The sequence below is a fragment of the Panulirus ornatus genome, chromosome 30, assembly GCF_036320965.1.
Source record: "Panulirus ornatus isolate Po-2019 chromosome 30, ASM3632096v1, whole genome shotgun sequence".
NCBI lineage: Eukaryota > Metazoa > Arthropoda > Malacostraca > Decapoda > Palinuridae > Panulirus > Panulirus ornatus.
Window position 1 is genome coordinate 16,413,896 of NC_092253.1, and position 15,543 is coordinate 16,429,438.

At 38.0% G+C, this 15,543-nt stretch overlaps 1 protein-coding gene across 5 annotated transcripts in view; it reads right to left on the reverse strand.

Annotated features, from left to right (window-relative positions):
- Positions 1-6,518: 6,518 nt before the first annotated feature.
- Positions 6,519-15,543, reverse strand: part of LOC139758426 (uncharacterized) — a 96,716-nt gene continuing 87,691 nt past the window's right edge. For all 5 annotated transcript variants that reach the window (XM_071679817.1, XM_071679816.1, XM_071679822.1 and 2 more), the window contains one exon: positions 6,519-12,008. In XM_071679817.1, coding sequence (XP_071535918.1) covers positions 9,529-10,464 — 936 coding nt within the window. In that variant the 5' untranslated portion in view covers positions 10,465-12,008 and the 3' untranslated portion in view covers positions 6,519-9,528. The remainder of the gene's footprint in view (positions 12,009-15,543) is intronic.

Genomic DNA, 15,543 nt, shown 5'->3' on the forward strand with positions numbered 1-15,543 from the left:
AGGAAGATACACAGCTAAAGCTTATTGTGGGTACAAGCATTTGATGCTTTCAGGGTGAAATCATTGTACATCTCATCACTAAAACTAGTGTTTCTCGTGGTGCAAGCACCAGCAACCCACCTCAGTATACCTCAGGTTATTGTGAAATTAAAGTTCATTCGTTACTCTACCAGGCTATCTATCTAGCTATCTATTTATGTCTCAGATGCCCCTTACCTTTGGTAACTCCTATCAAGAGAGTGGCCACAACAAGAGTGTTTCCACTTATCCCTGTCCTTACAAGCCTACCTCACAAGCTCACAAATACCATCCCACATACTGTTCCCCAATATGTCTCCCTCCAATCTATTTTCTTATGTTACAGATGGTCTCCTTCTCACACCAACCCCTTTAATCATACTACCATACTCTCTTCTTGTAGTTTCCCCATTCCACATTCTCTCCACATGCCAAAACTACTATACTCTCTCCTTGTAAGATCTCCATCTTATATTCTTTCCCTATGCCTAGACTACCCGAAAAAGTATTGTTTCACCCACTCTACCACTCCACAATTTATTTTCTGCCATACCAAATCTCTCATACATTCTGTTAATTCCATCTAGTCTTACCGCCTACTCCTCTCAAATAACTCATTTCCACCATCTGGATTCTTGACGTGTGTGACTCATCTCAAGTCCATGTTTTGGCTGTATAGTACAGGGTCAGGAGAACTATGCTGTCCCTAAATCCTTTCTTCACTTCTATGCTTACATCTCTGCACTTCATTTTCTATATAGGGACCCAATGACTCTTCCACCTTGTACTACTTTCTCCCTTATCTTTCCTTCCATATCACCAAACTTGCAAAAGATAGCTACAAATACTTGAATTTTGTCACCTCTTCCAATCTTTCCCCCATTATCTATAAGACAGTCTAGTTCTCTCACTATAGAGGGCTTTGCAAAATCTATATTTTCACTCAGTTTCCTTTCAAACACTATTACTTTACTTTTACGTGCATTTACCTGCTATCACCTATGCTTACACACATCATAAAAAACACTTACAACCTTCTGTAACTCCTCTTCACTCAGCAAACAACACAGTATCGTTTGCAAATAGGCTTATCACTAGCTATGTTTATTTCCATCAAGGCATTGATAACATAAAGGCCATCCATCTTTCGCTTTTGTCCCATCCCCTTTGGGGTGAATTTCATCAGTTATGTTTTAGACCAAGTTTGGAGTCTGTTTTGGTCCTCTTGTAACAAGCTGATGCAAGTATCCTCACTTTTCACTACCCTCATGATATCTCCATTATTTGTAAACATACTCAGGTAAGATTCTACACCTTTAGACAAGTCCTTAATATAGATCAAGAAGAGTAATGGTCACATAACTGAACCCTGTGGCATTCTGCTGTTCACCCCAACCCATTTGGAAAAGGTTTTTCTTATTTGTCATTTGTTCCCTCCCACTGAGATAATCCTCTATCCCATGAAGGAGTTTACCCCTTATTCCTTCTTTGTAATTCATCTCCTCAATTAGGCTCATATGTGGTACAGTGTCACATGCTTTCCTATGGTCCAGAGACAGAAAGTCCACCTAGCCTTCCCCTTTGTTTGTGTCTGATCTCCCTCCCTCAAAACTCTGCAAGGGTAGTTATACATGACCTACTTTCCCTGTGTATGTGAGTGTGTGTGTGTGTGTGTGTGTGTGTACACACACAAGAGTAAAGACATGATACGCTAAAGATTTTAAGGTGGGGCACAAGAGTGTAAAACTCTCTCCCAAACACACACACACATCTGGTATTGTTGGAGTTCTTGAAACAAAGCTTACTAAAGAGATGAGATTTCACCTGTTCTGTCCAGAGGGTTACATAAGGATAGAATAGAAACAGGGAAGTACTTGTTAAGAAACAGAGTTGTCAATGATCATAATAAGTTGCAAAATATTAGCAGAGAGACACTGAGATGTTTCAAACACTGGTGACATACATAAGTAATGGCTACCTTGAATGAATTTAATGGTGTACTGCAATTTTCTCTCATTCGTATTTTCATATGAGTAATAACTTTATCATAAAGTGTGAAACACAAACAACCCACAGGAAAAGGGAAGATCTAATTCTATATAGCATTCTGAAATTTTTGATGGGAAAAATAAACAATGAAAGGTTTATAATTGAATTGGAACATTTATTGATGAACAAGAAAACCAACACTCAATACAAATACTGTCATATTGAACCAAATATAAAACTTGAGACATGTGAATCATTCCAAAGCATATCTTCATGGTAGAGCAGACAACAATTCGTCAATTTACTCTCAACCTTTGTTAGCACTAATAACATTTTACATTATGATTAACAGTAAATCACTTGTTGCCATCAAAAATAAACAGTACTAAGTAATCTTGGCTCTTTTATCTCTGATTTCACACTTAATAAGTTATTGCAAATATGTTATTAATTCATCTAAAGGAAGTGTGACAATCTTACCTTTTTTTCCAATGATGTCTTTCTGGCTTCTGACCAAAACTATCTCCATCACCTTTTGTCGTTCTTCCTTTCCCTCACTTTTTCCCTTTTAAAACTAACATAGCTGTTTATAATATGAATAAAGAAATTTTTTCAATTTCCTTTTCTCCTTTAACCCATTCTGAATGACTTCAACATTACTCCTATCCCTAGTGCACCTCTTACTAAGCCTATGCCACCTTATATACTCTCCCTTCATGAAGTATTAAGAGTACTACTGCTTTTGGTAAAAAATAAGCCTTTTGGACCAGATGGCATCCTTCCTCATGTTCTAAATTTATGTCTTAGCTTACATCAAAGCTTCCTCAACTGTATCTCTTTAAATCTATGGACATAACCTTTTTTCTTAAGATTATGCATCGATACAGCCTGACTTTTTCACTGTTTCCAAACCTTTTGAATCTCTCCTCAACTTTAATATCCTTAAGAATCTTGAATCACAGGCTCATCTTTCATCAGTCTTCTCAAAGAGACCCTGAGGAATACTGTGTTATAGCCCTTGATATCTTCAACTTTTAAGAAGGTATGGCATCACAGTGTGATCTCCAGACTTCCCTTTTGGCTTTCCTCCCATTTCCGTTCCCTTATTTCTAGTTTCCTCTCTGACCATCTGATATCCATACCAGGTAACAGATCACTATATCCTTTTCCTATCAACAGTGGTGGCCATAAGAAGTGGTTCTGTCATATTTCCTTAACTCTTCCTTGTTATATCAACCATATCCTTTCTTCATCAACAAAGTCACTTATACCTTGATGATTTAGTGATGCAAGCCTCAACATCTTTCTAATACACTTTATTTTTCCTTGCTCAATGAATGTCTTGTCTCATCATAGCTTCTTTCTTAAACTCATATTTGGACTTGGCAGACACAATTAAAACCCATCAAGATTTTCCCATCTCCTCTGATGATTTCATACTTCCAACACATAACACAGCAAACATGCTGTAACTGTAACATCTTTCCTATCTTGGAGACCTAACACACACATATAGATAAATCTGCCTCTAAAAGACTGGGAGTTCTATTCATATGGAAAAGATTTTAATATACTGATCAGCTCTTATGATTACAAGGGAATGATTTATCCAAGTACAGAGTGATATGATGGACTTCCATGGTGTAGTGCTTAGCATTCCTGACCATGAGGCATTCATGGGGTGCCCAGGGTTGAGCGCATAGGCTCAAATTCTGATTGTGGTAGTCAGTCCACAAGGGATTAGTGAATATATATATATATATATATATATATATATATATATATATATATATATATATATATATATATATATATATATATATTTATTTATTTATTTTGCTTTGTCGCTGTCTCCCACGTTTGCGAGGTAGCGCAAGGAAACAGACGAAAGAAATGGCCCAACCCACCCCCATACACATGTATATACACACACGTCCACACATGCAAATATACATACCTATACATCTCAATGTACGCATATATATACACACACAGACACATACATATATACCCATGCACACAATTCACACTGTCTGCCTTTATTCATTCCCATCGCCACCCTACCACACATGGAATACCATCCCCCTCCCCCCTCGTGTGTGGGGTAGCGCTAGGAAAAGACAACAAAGGCCTCATTCGTTCACACTCAGTCTCTAGCTGTCATGCAATAATGCCCGAAACCACAGCTCCCTTTCCACATCCAGGCCCCACACAGCTTTCCATGGTTTACCCCAGACGCTTCACATGCCCTGATTCAATCCACTGACAGCACGTCAACCCCAGTATACCACATCAATCCAATTCAATCTATTCCTTGCCCGCCTTTCACCCTCCTGCATGTTCAGGCCCCGATCACTCAAAATCTTTTTCACTCCATCTTTCCACCTCCAATTTGGTCTCCCACTTCTCGTTCCCTCCACCTCCGACACATATATCCTCTTGGTCAATCTTTCCTCACTCATTCTCTCCATGTGCCCAAACCATTTCAAAACACCCTCTTCTGCTCTCTCAACCACGCTCTTTTTATTTCCACACATCTCTCTTACCCTTACATCACTTACTCGATCAAACCACCTCACACCACACATTATCCTCAAACATCTCATTTCCAGCACATCCATCCTCCTGCGCACAACTCTATCCATAGCCCACACCTCGCAACCATACAACATTGTTGGAACCACTATTCCTTCAAACACACCCATTTTTGCTTTCAGAGATAATGTTCTCGACTTCCACACATTCTTCAAGGCTCCCAGGATTTTCGCCCCCTCCCCCACCCTATGATTCACTTCTGCTTCCATGGTTCCATCCGCTGCCAGATCCACTCCCAGATATCTAAAACACTTTACTTCCTCCAGTTTTTCTCCATTCAAACTTACCTCCCAATTGACTTGACCCTGAACCCTACTGTACCTAATAACCTTGCTCTTATTCACATTTACTCTTAACTTTCTTCTTTCACACACTTTACCAAACTCAGTCACCAGCTTCTGCAGTTTCTCACATGAAATATATATTTTTTTTTCTCTTTTTTTTTTGCTTTGTCGCTGTCTCCTATGTTTGCAAGGTAGCGCAAGGAAACAGACGAAAGAAATGGCCCAAACCACCCCCATACACATGTATATACATACATCCACACACGCAAATATACATACCTACACAGCTTTCCATGGTTTACCCCAGACGCTTCACATGCCCTGATTCAATCCACTGACAGCACGTCAACCCTGGTATACCACATCGATCCAATTCACTCTATTCCTTGCCCTCCTTTCACCCTCCTGCATGTTCAGGCCCCGATCACACAAAATCTTTTTCACTCCATCTTTCCACCTCCAATTTGGTCTCCCACTTCTCCTCGTTCCCTCCACCTCCGACACATATATCCTCTTGGTCAATCTTTCCTCACTCATTCTCTCCATGTGCCCAAACCATTTCAAAACACCCTCTTCTGCTCTCTCAACCATGCTCTTTTTATTTCCACACATCTCTCTTACCCTTACGTTACTTACTCGATCAAACCACCTCACACCACACATTGTCCTCAAACATCTCATTTCCAGCACATCCATCCTCCTGCGCACAACTCTATCCATAGCCCACGCCTCGCAACCATACAACATTGTTGGAACCACTATTCCTTCAAACACACCCATTTTTGCTTTCCGAGACAATGTTCTCGACATCCACACATTCTTCAAGGCTCCCAGAAATTTCACCCCCTCTCCCAACCTATGATCCACTTCCGCTTCCATGGTTCCATCCGCTGCCAGATCCACTCCCAGATATCTAAAACACTTTACTTCCCCCAGTTTTTCTCCATTCAAACTTACCTCCCAATTGACTTGACCCTCAACCCTACTGTACCTAATAACCTTGCTCTTATTCACATTTACTCTTAACTTTCTTCTTTCACAAACTTTACCAAACTCAGTCACCAGCTTCTGCAGTTTCTCACATGAATCAGCCACCAGCGCTGTATCATCAGCGAACAACAACTGACTCACTTCCCAAGCTCTCTCATCCCCAACAGACTTCATACTTGCCCCTCTTTCCAAAACTCTTGCATTTACCTCCCTAACAACCCCACCATAAACAAATTAAACAACCATGGAGACATCACACACCCCTGCCGCAAACCTACATTCACTGAGAACCAATCACTTTCCTCTCTTCCTACACGTACACATGCCTTACATCCTCGATAAAAACTTTTCACTGCTTCTAACAACTTGCCTCCCACACCATATATTCTTAATACCTTCCACAGAGCATCTCTATCAACTCTATTGTATGCCTTCTCCAGATCCATAAATGCTACATACAAATCCATTTGCTTTTCTAAGTATTTCTCACATACATTCTTCAAAGCAAACACCTGATCCACACATCCTCTACCACTTCTGAAACCACACTGCTCTTCCCCAATCTGATGCTCTGTACATGCCTTCACCCTCTCAATCAATACCCTCCCATATAATTTACCAGGAATACTCAACAAACTTATACCTCTGTAATTTGAGCACTCACTCTTATCCCCTTTGCCTTTGTACAATGGCACTATGCACGCATTCCGCCAATCCTCAGGCACCTCACCATGAGTCATACATACATTAAATAACCTTACCAACCAGTCAATAATACAGTCACCCCCTTTTTTAATTAATTCCACTGCAATACCATCCAAACCTGATCTATGGTGGTAGCATGAGATGTCTAAAGCTTCCATATACAACAATTACACAAGTTCTTCAATTATCCTTCAATCACATCATGGAAAGGATGTTAAAGTAGACTGTTGGGCGCACATTAAATCAGGTTGTATTATTTGCTCCACAGTGACAAGTCTAGTGATCCAGATAGTAATCTACCTGATGATAAAATGATATGAGCAGTGAATTGAGTCTTGTTCACATCAGTTTGTGTAGTGTTCTGGCTATCTCATAGATTTTTTTTTCAATCATTTTATTTACTTTATAAGATGTTCCTTTATTCTGTGAGACTTTTTTCCTATATGCGGGAATTTTTTTTCTGAAGCAAGATGTTTATGCTCCTGCTTTAGAAGATAATGCTATGAACATAAAGGGGACTTCTCTCCTAAATGAACTTTCATAGTCAACAGTAAATGACCCTTTTAACTGAAAAGCTTTTGGAATTATCATTTATTTTTCATAATTACATACCAAGTTCTGTGTAAGAGCTCTGGTGTTACTTAGGACCTCTTTTGGTTTCCTTCCTCACTTTGCTCCCTCATATCTAGCTTCCTCTTTAGCCACTCTATCTCTATGGATGTTGATGGGTCAGCCTCTCTTTTTTTTGCCATCAACAGTTGTGTCCCTCAAGCTTGTCTTGTCTCCTTCACTCTTTTTTTTTTTATCAATAATTCATTTTCCTCTGCAAATAACTAAATGCACTCATTTGCTAACAAGTCAATATTGCATTGCTCCATATCCTTCAAATCTGCTCCTTCTTCCTTTAATACTCAACCTGCATTTTGTCTCAACACAACTTCCTTAGTAATTTAGACATAGAGAGGATGTCTTAATGGAGTAGATGAAAACTAGTTAATTTCCATGCCTCCAAGACCCAGTTTCAGCCCATCTCTTAACTGAAAGTTTTCCTCAACTTTCCTTTCTCCTTTGGTGGAATTGTAATTCCACTGCTTGACATAGTTGAGTTGGAAGCAGTCTGACTTATCATTTCTCACAGGCTAACCTCAAGACTTGACCCTATTCTACAGGTATTATCTTGGATTTTGCTCCTGTGAGCTGGCTGCTTGTGTGCCCCCACCATTAGCTAAAACACACAATACTTGGCAAGCAACTGCATCGCAAGACTGTTGTGTGACCATTGGCAGCTCAAGGGTTTGCCATTTTGATAAGTTTCTTTCCCTAAACCTCGAAGCTTTGGAACTCTCCACCCCTCATGTCTTTCTTAATAACTATGACTTAGCACTATTTAAAAGACAGATTTTTCTATTCCTCATCTCTTCTTTCTTCCTTTCATCATCCTCTCTATATTTCAATTAAGGCCCATGACTGGAGCTTCCTATATAAAAAGAAAAAAGGTATATTCATATGGTTTCTTGTGCTTAACTACTGCACTTCTCTTGGAAAAAGTTTAGCATAGTCAACTTTCATGTGGCCTATTTTCTGCGTGAACTTTCTCGAATTCCTCCTGAAAATGTGAACATTCGTGTGGTTTCTTTCCATTACAATCTTTTGTCTGCATCACTGAAGTTCATGTCTGGGAGAAGCACTCATGACAAAATTAACATTAAAAAGGCTTCTCTCTGTATGGACTCTCACATGTCCAACCAAGTATCTGTAAGAGAAGGTCTTTTGGCAATGTAAACATTCATATGGCTTTTCTCCAGTATGAGTTTTCATGTTCCCATGCAAATTACTGATATGAAAGGTCATCTGACATTTATGAATATCAATATGGCTGAATTCTGATAGGTTTTCTTAAATTTCTAACAACATGAATCTTATCATGGTTTCTGTCCTTTTAGGTTCAACTTGCAGGGCAGAGCAAGATCTATTGTACAACCCTGTGTCCACATCTGTGTCTGCATATATGTTCTTGTCTACACCTTGGGTAAATTTTAAATACAATTTCAGTTTTCAGCCATTGTTTGATTTAGTCATGTAATTTCATATGCCAATGCAACTGATGAGTGCCTCACATCTGACCTATATGTTATGCCTTAAAGAGCCTGTTCAAATTTTCCATGTTTATTTCTCAGCTTCTACTTGATGTATGGCCACACAACTGCACTTAGAGGCACAACAATGAGCATTTCAGCATCCCAAGAAGGGTAAGCCATCCTGACCTACATTTCACACCTCAGAGAAGCTTGTTAAGCTTTAAGTCTGAGTTCAGTTTTTCTGAACCCCTATTTGATGACTGGTCATGTACTTTTGGATGCACATGCATGCTGAATAGTGCTTCACCATACAACCAAAAGTATGCCACCTTGACCACAATATTATACCTCAATAGCTAGATGCTTACATCCTAGTTCTAAGCACCACTCGACATATAGTCATGTAACTTTATATGTTGTTGCCCAATGATGACCAAAATCCCATCAAAAGAAGATTTCCCTAGACTAAACTTCATACCTTAATAACTCTGGTTAAGTTAGATTGCCAGATTCAGTTTTCAGTCATGGTCTCCTCTTTATGCATCTGCATAAGAAGTTACATAATCATATAACTTCATATGCAGATGCATAAAAATGAGCACTAAGTGTCCCAATTAAAGCAGGTTGTCTTGACTTACCTTTTATACCTCTGAGGCAAGCATCATAATCAAAGATAACCTATGTTTGAATATTCATTTGCTGCATGAAGAAATCTTCCTGAAGAATGCCTTTTGGTACTAGGCATTCATATGGTTTCTCTGTAATATGAATAGTCATGTGAAGCACTAAATCAGCCATCTGAGAGAAGGTCTCTGGACAATGTGAACATTCATATAACTTCTCCACTGTATGAACTTTCATGTGGTTTACTAAAGTAGCACTAAGGGAGAATGACTCATGGCAAAGTGAACATTCATATGGCTTCCTCCCAAATGAACTTTCACATGTGACTCTAAATTACTCCTCTGAGAGAATGTCTTTTGGCAATGTGAACATTCATAAGATTTCTCTCTCGTATGAACTTTCATGTGCTTCACTAGACTACCCCTCCGGCAAAATGTCTTTTGGCAATCTGTACATTTAAAAAGCTTCTCTCCAGTATGAACTCCTATGTGCCTAACTAGGTAACATCTTTCTGGGAAGGTTTTATTGCAATATGAGCATCCATATGGCTTCTCTCCTGTATGAACTTTAATGTGTGCTGCTAAATTTCTCTTCCGGGAGAAGGTCTTTTGGCAATGTGAACATTCATATGGCTTCTCTTTTGTATGAACTTTCATGTGCCCATATAGATTACTACTATGAGAGAAGGTCATTTGGCACTGAGAACATTCATATGGCTTCTCTCGTGTATGAACTCTCATGTGGTTTTCTAAATTACTCCTATACATAAAAGCCTTCTGGCAATATGAACACTCATATGGCTTTTCACCATTTTGAACAGTCATGTGATGCACTAAATAACTCCTCCTGGAGAAAGTCTTTTGGCACTGTGGACATTCATATGGTTTCTCTCCTGTATGGACAGTCATATGCTGCACTAAATTACCCTTCTGGGAGAATGTCTTTTGGCAAAGTGAACATTCATATGGCTTCTCTCCTGTATGAACTCTCATATGTGTGACTAAATTATACTTGTGGGAAAATGTCTTCTGGCAATGTGAACATTCATATGGCTTCTCTTCTGTATGAACTTTCATGTGCTTCATTAAATATGGCCTACGGGAAAAGGTTTTTTGGCACTTTGGACATTCATATGGCTCTTCTACTGCATGTATAGTCATGTGGTGCCCTAAAGTACTCATTCTGTATCACTGTGATGATTCACAGGCTTCTTTCCTGTATAGATGATGTGCTTCACTAAGTACTATTTCAAAAGAAAAGCATTTCAGAAATGTAAACATTTAATATGCTTTCTCTCCATATCTACTAAAGTAATGCATAGGGAAGTCTGGTAGTAATATGCATGTTTATATGATTACTCTCTTGCATTAATAGTCATGTATATTACTAAATTATGACTTTATAAGCAAGCCTTTTGACCATATGAACTTTCCTGTAAAAACAATCAAAAGCTTTGCTAAATAGCTCAAAAGACAAAGATTTCTGGCACTGTAAACATTCATATAGCTTTTCTTCTGAAAGAACAGTCATGTATTTCACTTAAGTACTGCTCAATGTGAAGATATTCTGATTACAAACATTCATTGGCTCCTCTCTTGTGTTATTAGTCTTATGCTACAAAAAGGTGCTCCTGATGAAGAAGTCTTTTGGCAATGTGAACATTCATGTGTCTTCTACCCCTTGTATATTTTCAGGAGCAGCAGTAAATGATTCCTCTAGATATTTTGGCATTATAAACATTCATGCTCTTTCTATCCTTCATGCATGAACCTTCCCTGTCCCTTCCAAAAGTATAATGTTGGTTAAGGAAAGGTTGCCTAACTGTGTACATAAAGATAGGAATTTTCATGCTAGAATCCTTTAAAGATGTCTGCTGCATAGTATAACACAGTCTTGTGAAATGCAATACTGCAGTCCAGAGATGTAGCCTGTGATAACCTAAAGTATTCAGTGAAGGAACAGCAGAAACGTACTGTAACTTCTGGCCTTCCCAGAAAGGTTAAGTGAATTGAGCAGATTTTTAAAGTTTACAATCTGTATTCTTTCCAACTTATTCATGCTTCCACTATTCTTATATTTACCATTTCAACAGTCCCTTTAGGTGCCAATTCCAGCAGCCTACTTGCTTTCTTAAGTCTTCTTTTGGTTATTCCACCTATGATTCTAAAATTCGTCAGATAATCCAAAAAACTGGAATGAACTGACCAGAAACAAATTCACCATCGCAATACTTCTATCAAAATGATTCTTTTTTAAATTATGCAATTGCTTTACAAATCTCAGTAAAATAACATACATTTCTGTTTATGCTTTGATCAGTTTGACTGTACAAAACATTATATATGATCCAAACATTAAAATATGTGGCTAATGACTTCAAACATTATCAGTACCATATTTTGACTATTAAATGTAAGCAGTGGCCTTTTTCAGAGAATAATGGCTATTGATAACTTAAGTTTTGTAAGTATTATAAACTGTTTGATGATACTAGATATTAACTATAGTTCTCATTATCAGTGAAACCTTTCCCTCAGACTGTCACTGATGTCCTCTTAATTGCTTCTATTCTTGTTTCTCCAGTAATTCCCATATTTTTCATTCCTACTGCCTGTTTTTATTGTATAGCTCTTCAAATTACTGCAACTGCTATTTTCATTCTTGTAACAGTATGTCAGTCAGGAGAGCTTGGAGGCACATATCAAATCCTTCTGCAAAACAAGACCTGCCAACAACAGGAGTGTAATATTAGCATTAAAGGTAATACATGAGACCCTCAATAAAAAGGGGCTCTTAAAAGGAAGAGAAAACTTTTTACGTGAAACAATGGCATAGTCCGAAGAAGAAATCTTCAACCTTACAAGCAAATGATACAGATAGCTCATACATTTAAAATATGGTGTTATTATAAAAAGCTGAGAACCTTAATATAATATATGAAGTGTCAGTACATATAGGTCAGATCCCAAACATCAAATACTGATGATATATAACCAAGAGGCCATAAAGGTTAAATTGTTAATAGACGTGAAAACCTAAACATTATGGGGTAATAGATATAGAGAGTAGACCTTTAACATCCAGGTTTAAGCAACATTAAGATAAGGCTTTCAATCTTAAGGGTATGATATGTATACAGTAATTGCTCACTTACTCGATGTTTAATTAACTCCAGGTGGTTTAGCCATCCATTATTAATTGTGCCTCTGTACACTTAACTGCCTAACCCCCTCCCTAATCTTACTGTACTTTTACAATAAATCTTCATTCTAATGGGCTAATATGGGAGGAAGGATGGTCCATTAGAAGTCAAATTCCATTGCATCCTGAATTAGCTCAAGGAATGCTAATGAATGAAAATTAATAAGTGTAATGGAAATCTACCTTATTACCTCAAGACTAAAGGTGTTCAGAGAGTACCGAAGAATACTTTGAATCAGAAGTAAATAGCTTTATGATCAGCTGGATCATGTGAATCAAATCCCGGTCAAAGTGAGGCACAGGTTACTTTCCCCACACTTGTTTTCCCACACTTCCCCAATAATTTTCAGCTTTTCAGAAATGCCAAGATGTTTCTTGGACCTCTCCACACATGGTATGGCACTCATCTACCATACTTTAGTACAATATGACAAGACTGCCATAGAAAACACTGTAGTTGCATGAGAGCATGGGCACAGCATTTATTTATGTGATGGGCACAGCATTTATCTGTGTGTTGATCAAGTAGCTGCTTATCTCAGAATGGCATGCATATAACCCAGCAATGTTTTGCTATACCATGAAATTTCTACTTATCTTTGTAGGTGTAAAGGTACAAAAGATCTTATTGCACCATCAAGTTATTGTAAATCAGTGCAAAACTGTATGTGTAAGCAGAGAGAACATTGTCTGTGTAAAGGCACAAAAGATATTATAGCACCAATAAATTACTGTAATTGTATAAAACCATGTGTATGTGTGAAGAAAGAACATTGCATGTTATTAGAACAATGAAAATGGACTCAGTTGATGCATAACATGCTGTCAAACGTCTTCCTGAAGCATAGCATCCTGGAGATATTTCAACAGCTATCAGGCTATCCTGTTATAGCACAAACTCAGTCAGATGGGCCCTTAAGGGTCCATTAAAAGCCAATTTTTGGCACAATAAAGTCTGTCAAAATGGAGGTATGCCATATAAAGCTTGCCAACTACACAGTGGTGCATGTTTGAGCCACAGCTCATTTGAAATCACCACATATGAGTCTACATGAGAAAGACAGATGACAGGAGGCCTGATTGGCCTATGATTGGGTTGTCTGGAAAACAAAAATTTAACCACAAGAAAATGTAATTCAGCTCTGCAGTTTTTTAAGCTATCACCGACTCCCTGCTCCTGCACATTAGCCTTCTTATGTTCCTATTAGCGCTTTTGTTTATAAGTTTATTTCTGGCATTTTTCTCAGAGTACACCCGAATCTACAAAATATTTGTCTAAATGACTTTTGAAGGTATTTATAGTCTTAGCATTCACTGTGTCTGATGGTAACTTATTCCAGTGCTCAACACACCTATAGGAAAAGAAGCTTCTTCCCACATTCATGCTACATCTTTTAGCTTTGAGTTTTATTCCATTTGTCCTGGTAACCATATTTTCTTGCATTTCCAAAAGATGTTCATGTTTAACTTTATTGAACTTGTTCAAAATTTTGAACACTTGGATTAAGTCACCACAAAGCCTACGTTTTTTTAAGGGAGGAGAGATCCAATCATTAAAACCTCTTCATATGCCAGATTTCTAAGGGATGGGATCAATTTTGTTGTGCATCTTTTTACTTGCTCTAATTTTTCCTCATCTTTTTTATAGTTTGAGGACCAAAACTGTGTGGCCTTACTAAAGAATTATAAAGTGTGAGAACTGTTTCTGGTGTCTTTTAATCTATGTTTCTAGCTATGAAACCTAACATATGGTTGCCTTTATTTACTTGCTGCTTGACAATGTTTAGTGTATTTCAGATTGTTGCTAATGACAACTCCAAGGTTCTCAATTTACTTTAGTTAAAGAGCTTCCAAGTAGTTTGTAGTTGTAACACATATTCTTGTCTCCAAAGTGCGTATCTTTACACTTGTCTACATTAATCTTCATTTGCCATCTGTCTGACCACCCTGCCAGTAAGTTAAGATCTCTCTGAATCGTTTTGCAGTCCCATCATTTGCAGCTCTACCTCCTAGTTTAGTAAACAAACTTGGAGATCTTAGATATGAGACTGAGTTCTAGGTCATTAATGTATATTATGAAAAGAAGTGGGCTTAGGAATGAACCCTGTGGTACACCACTTGTTACTTCTAGCCAATCTGAGGCTTTGCTGTTTAATACTACACTCTGCTTTCTTTTGGTAAGCCAGTCTCTTATCCATGTACAGAGTTCTTCACCAATTCCATGTGCTTTTAGTTTATTTAAGTCTCTTGTGGGGTACTTTATTGAAAGCCTCTTGGAAACTGAAATATACTGCATCAGACAGTAATTCTTTGCCGCAATTCTGATAACAGTAAAAAATTTCAGTAAATTCATCAGGCAGGATCTTTTATTTTGGAAACTGTTGGTTGTCTGACATGCTTTTGTGTTCTAGAAACATGAAAATTTGATCTTGTAATATTTCTTCCATCATTTTACCTATCACTGATGTAAGGCTAATTGGGAGGTAGTTCAAGGCATACTTTTTGTCTCTTTTTTCATATATAGAAGTAACATTTGTTAGTTTCTAGTCAGTTGGTACCAGACCATCTGACACAGATATGTTGAATAGTTTTGTTATGGGGCACATCAGCTGTCTCCTGACCACCTTCAAAGATCTTGGAGCTAAGTTACCTGGGCCGCTGGCTCTTTCACTCCATAGCACTGTTTTACCCATACATGATGGGTAACTTGCTAAACTATGATCACTATTTGGCCAAAAAAGGCCTCAAATTTTGTTTCTTTTTCATCATGGAATGAAAGAAATACATGTAAAACTAATGTATATGGAAAAAAGTAAGCTAACATACCATATATGGCCATGGTATAATGAAGTTAACATGTTGATCCTTGGGAATGGTGGACAGATGGAGGAAGGCTGAAAAGGATGTTTTCCTTCTAAAACAAATAATCATAAATGCAGAGATCAAGTACCAAAAGTGAGCCACATTATTTCTTGTGGAAATAGTACAGTGCCAAAGATGATGGTAGATTCCACAGGGGAGTGGTCCATGAAGGATTTTGGGAGTTATGTAAGTTGTTC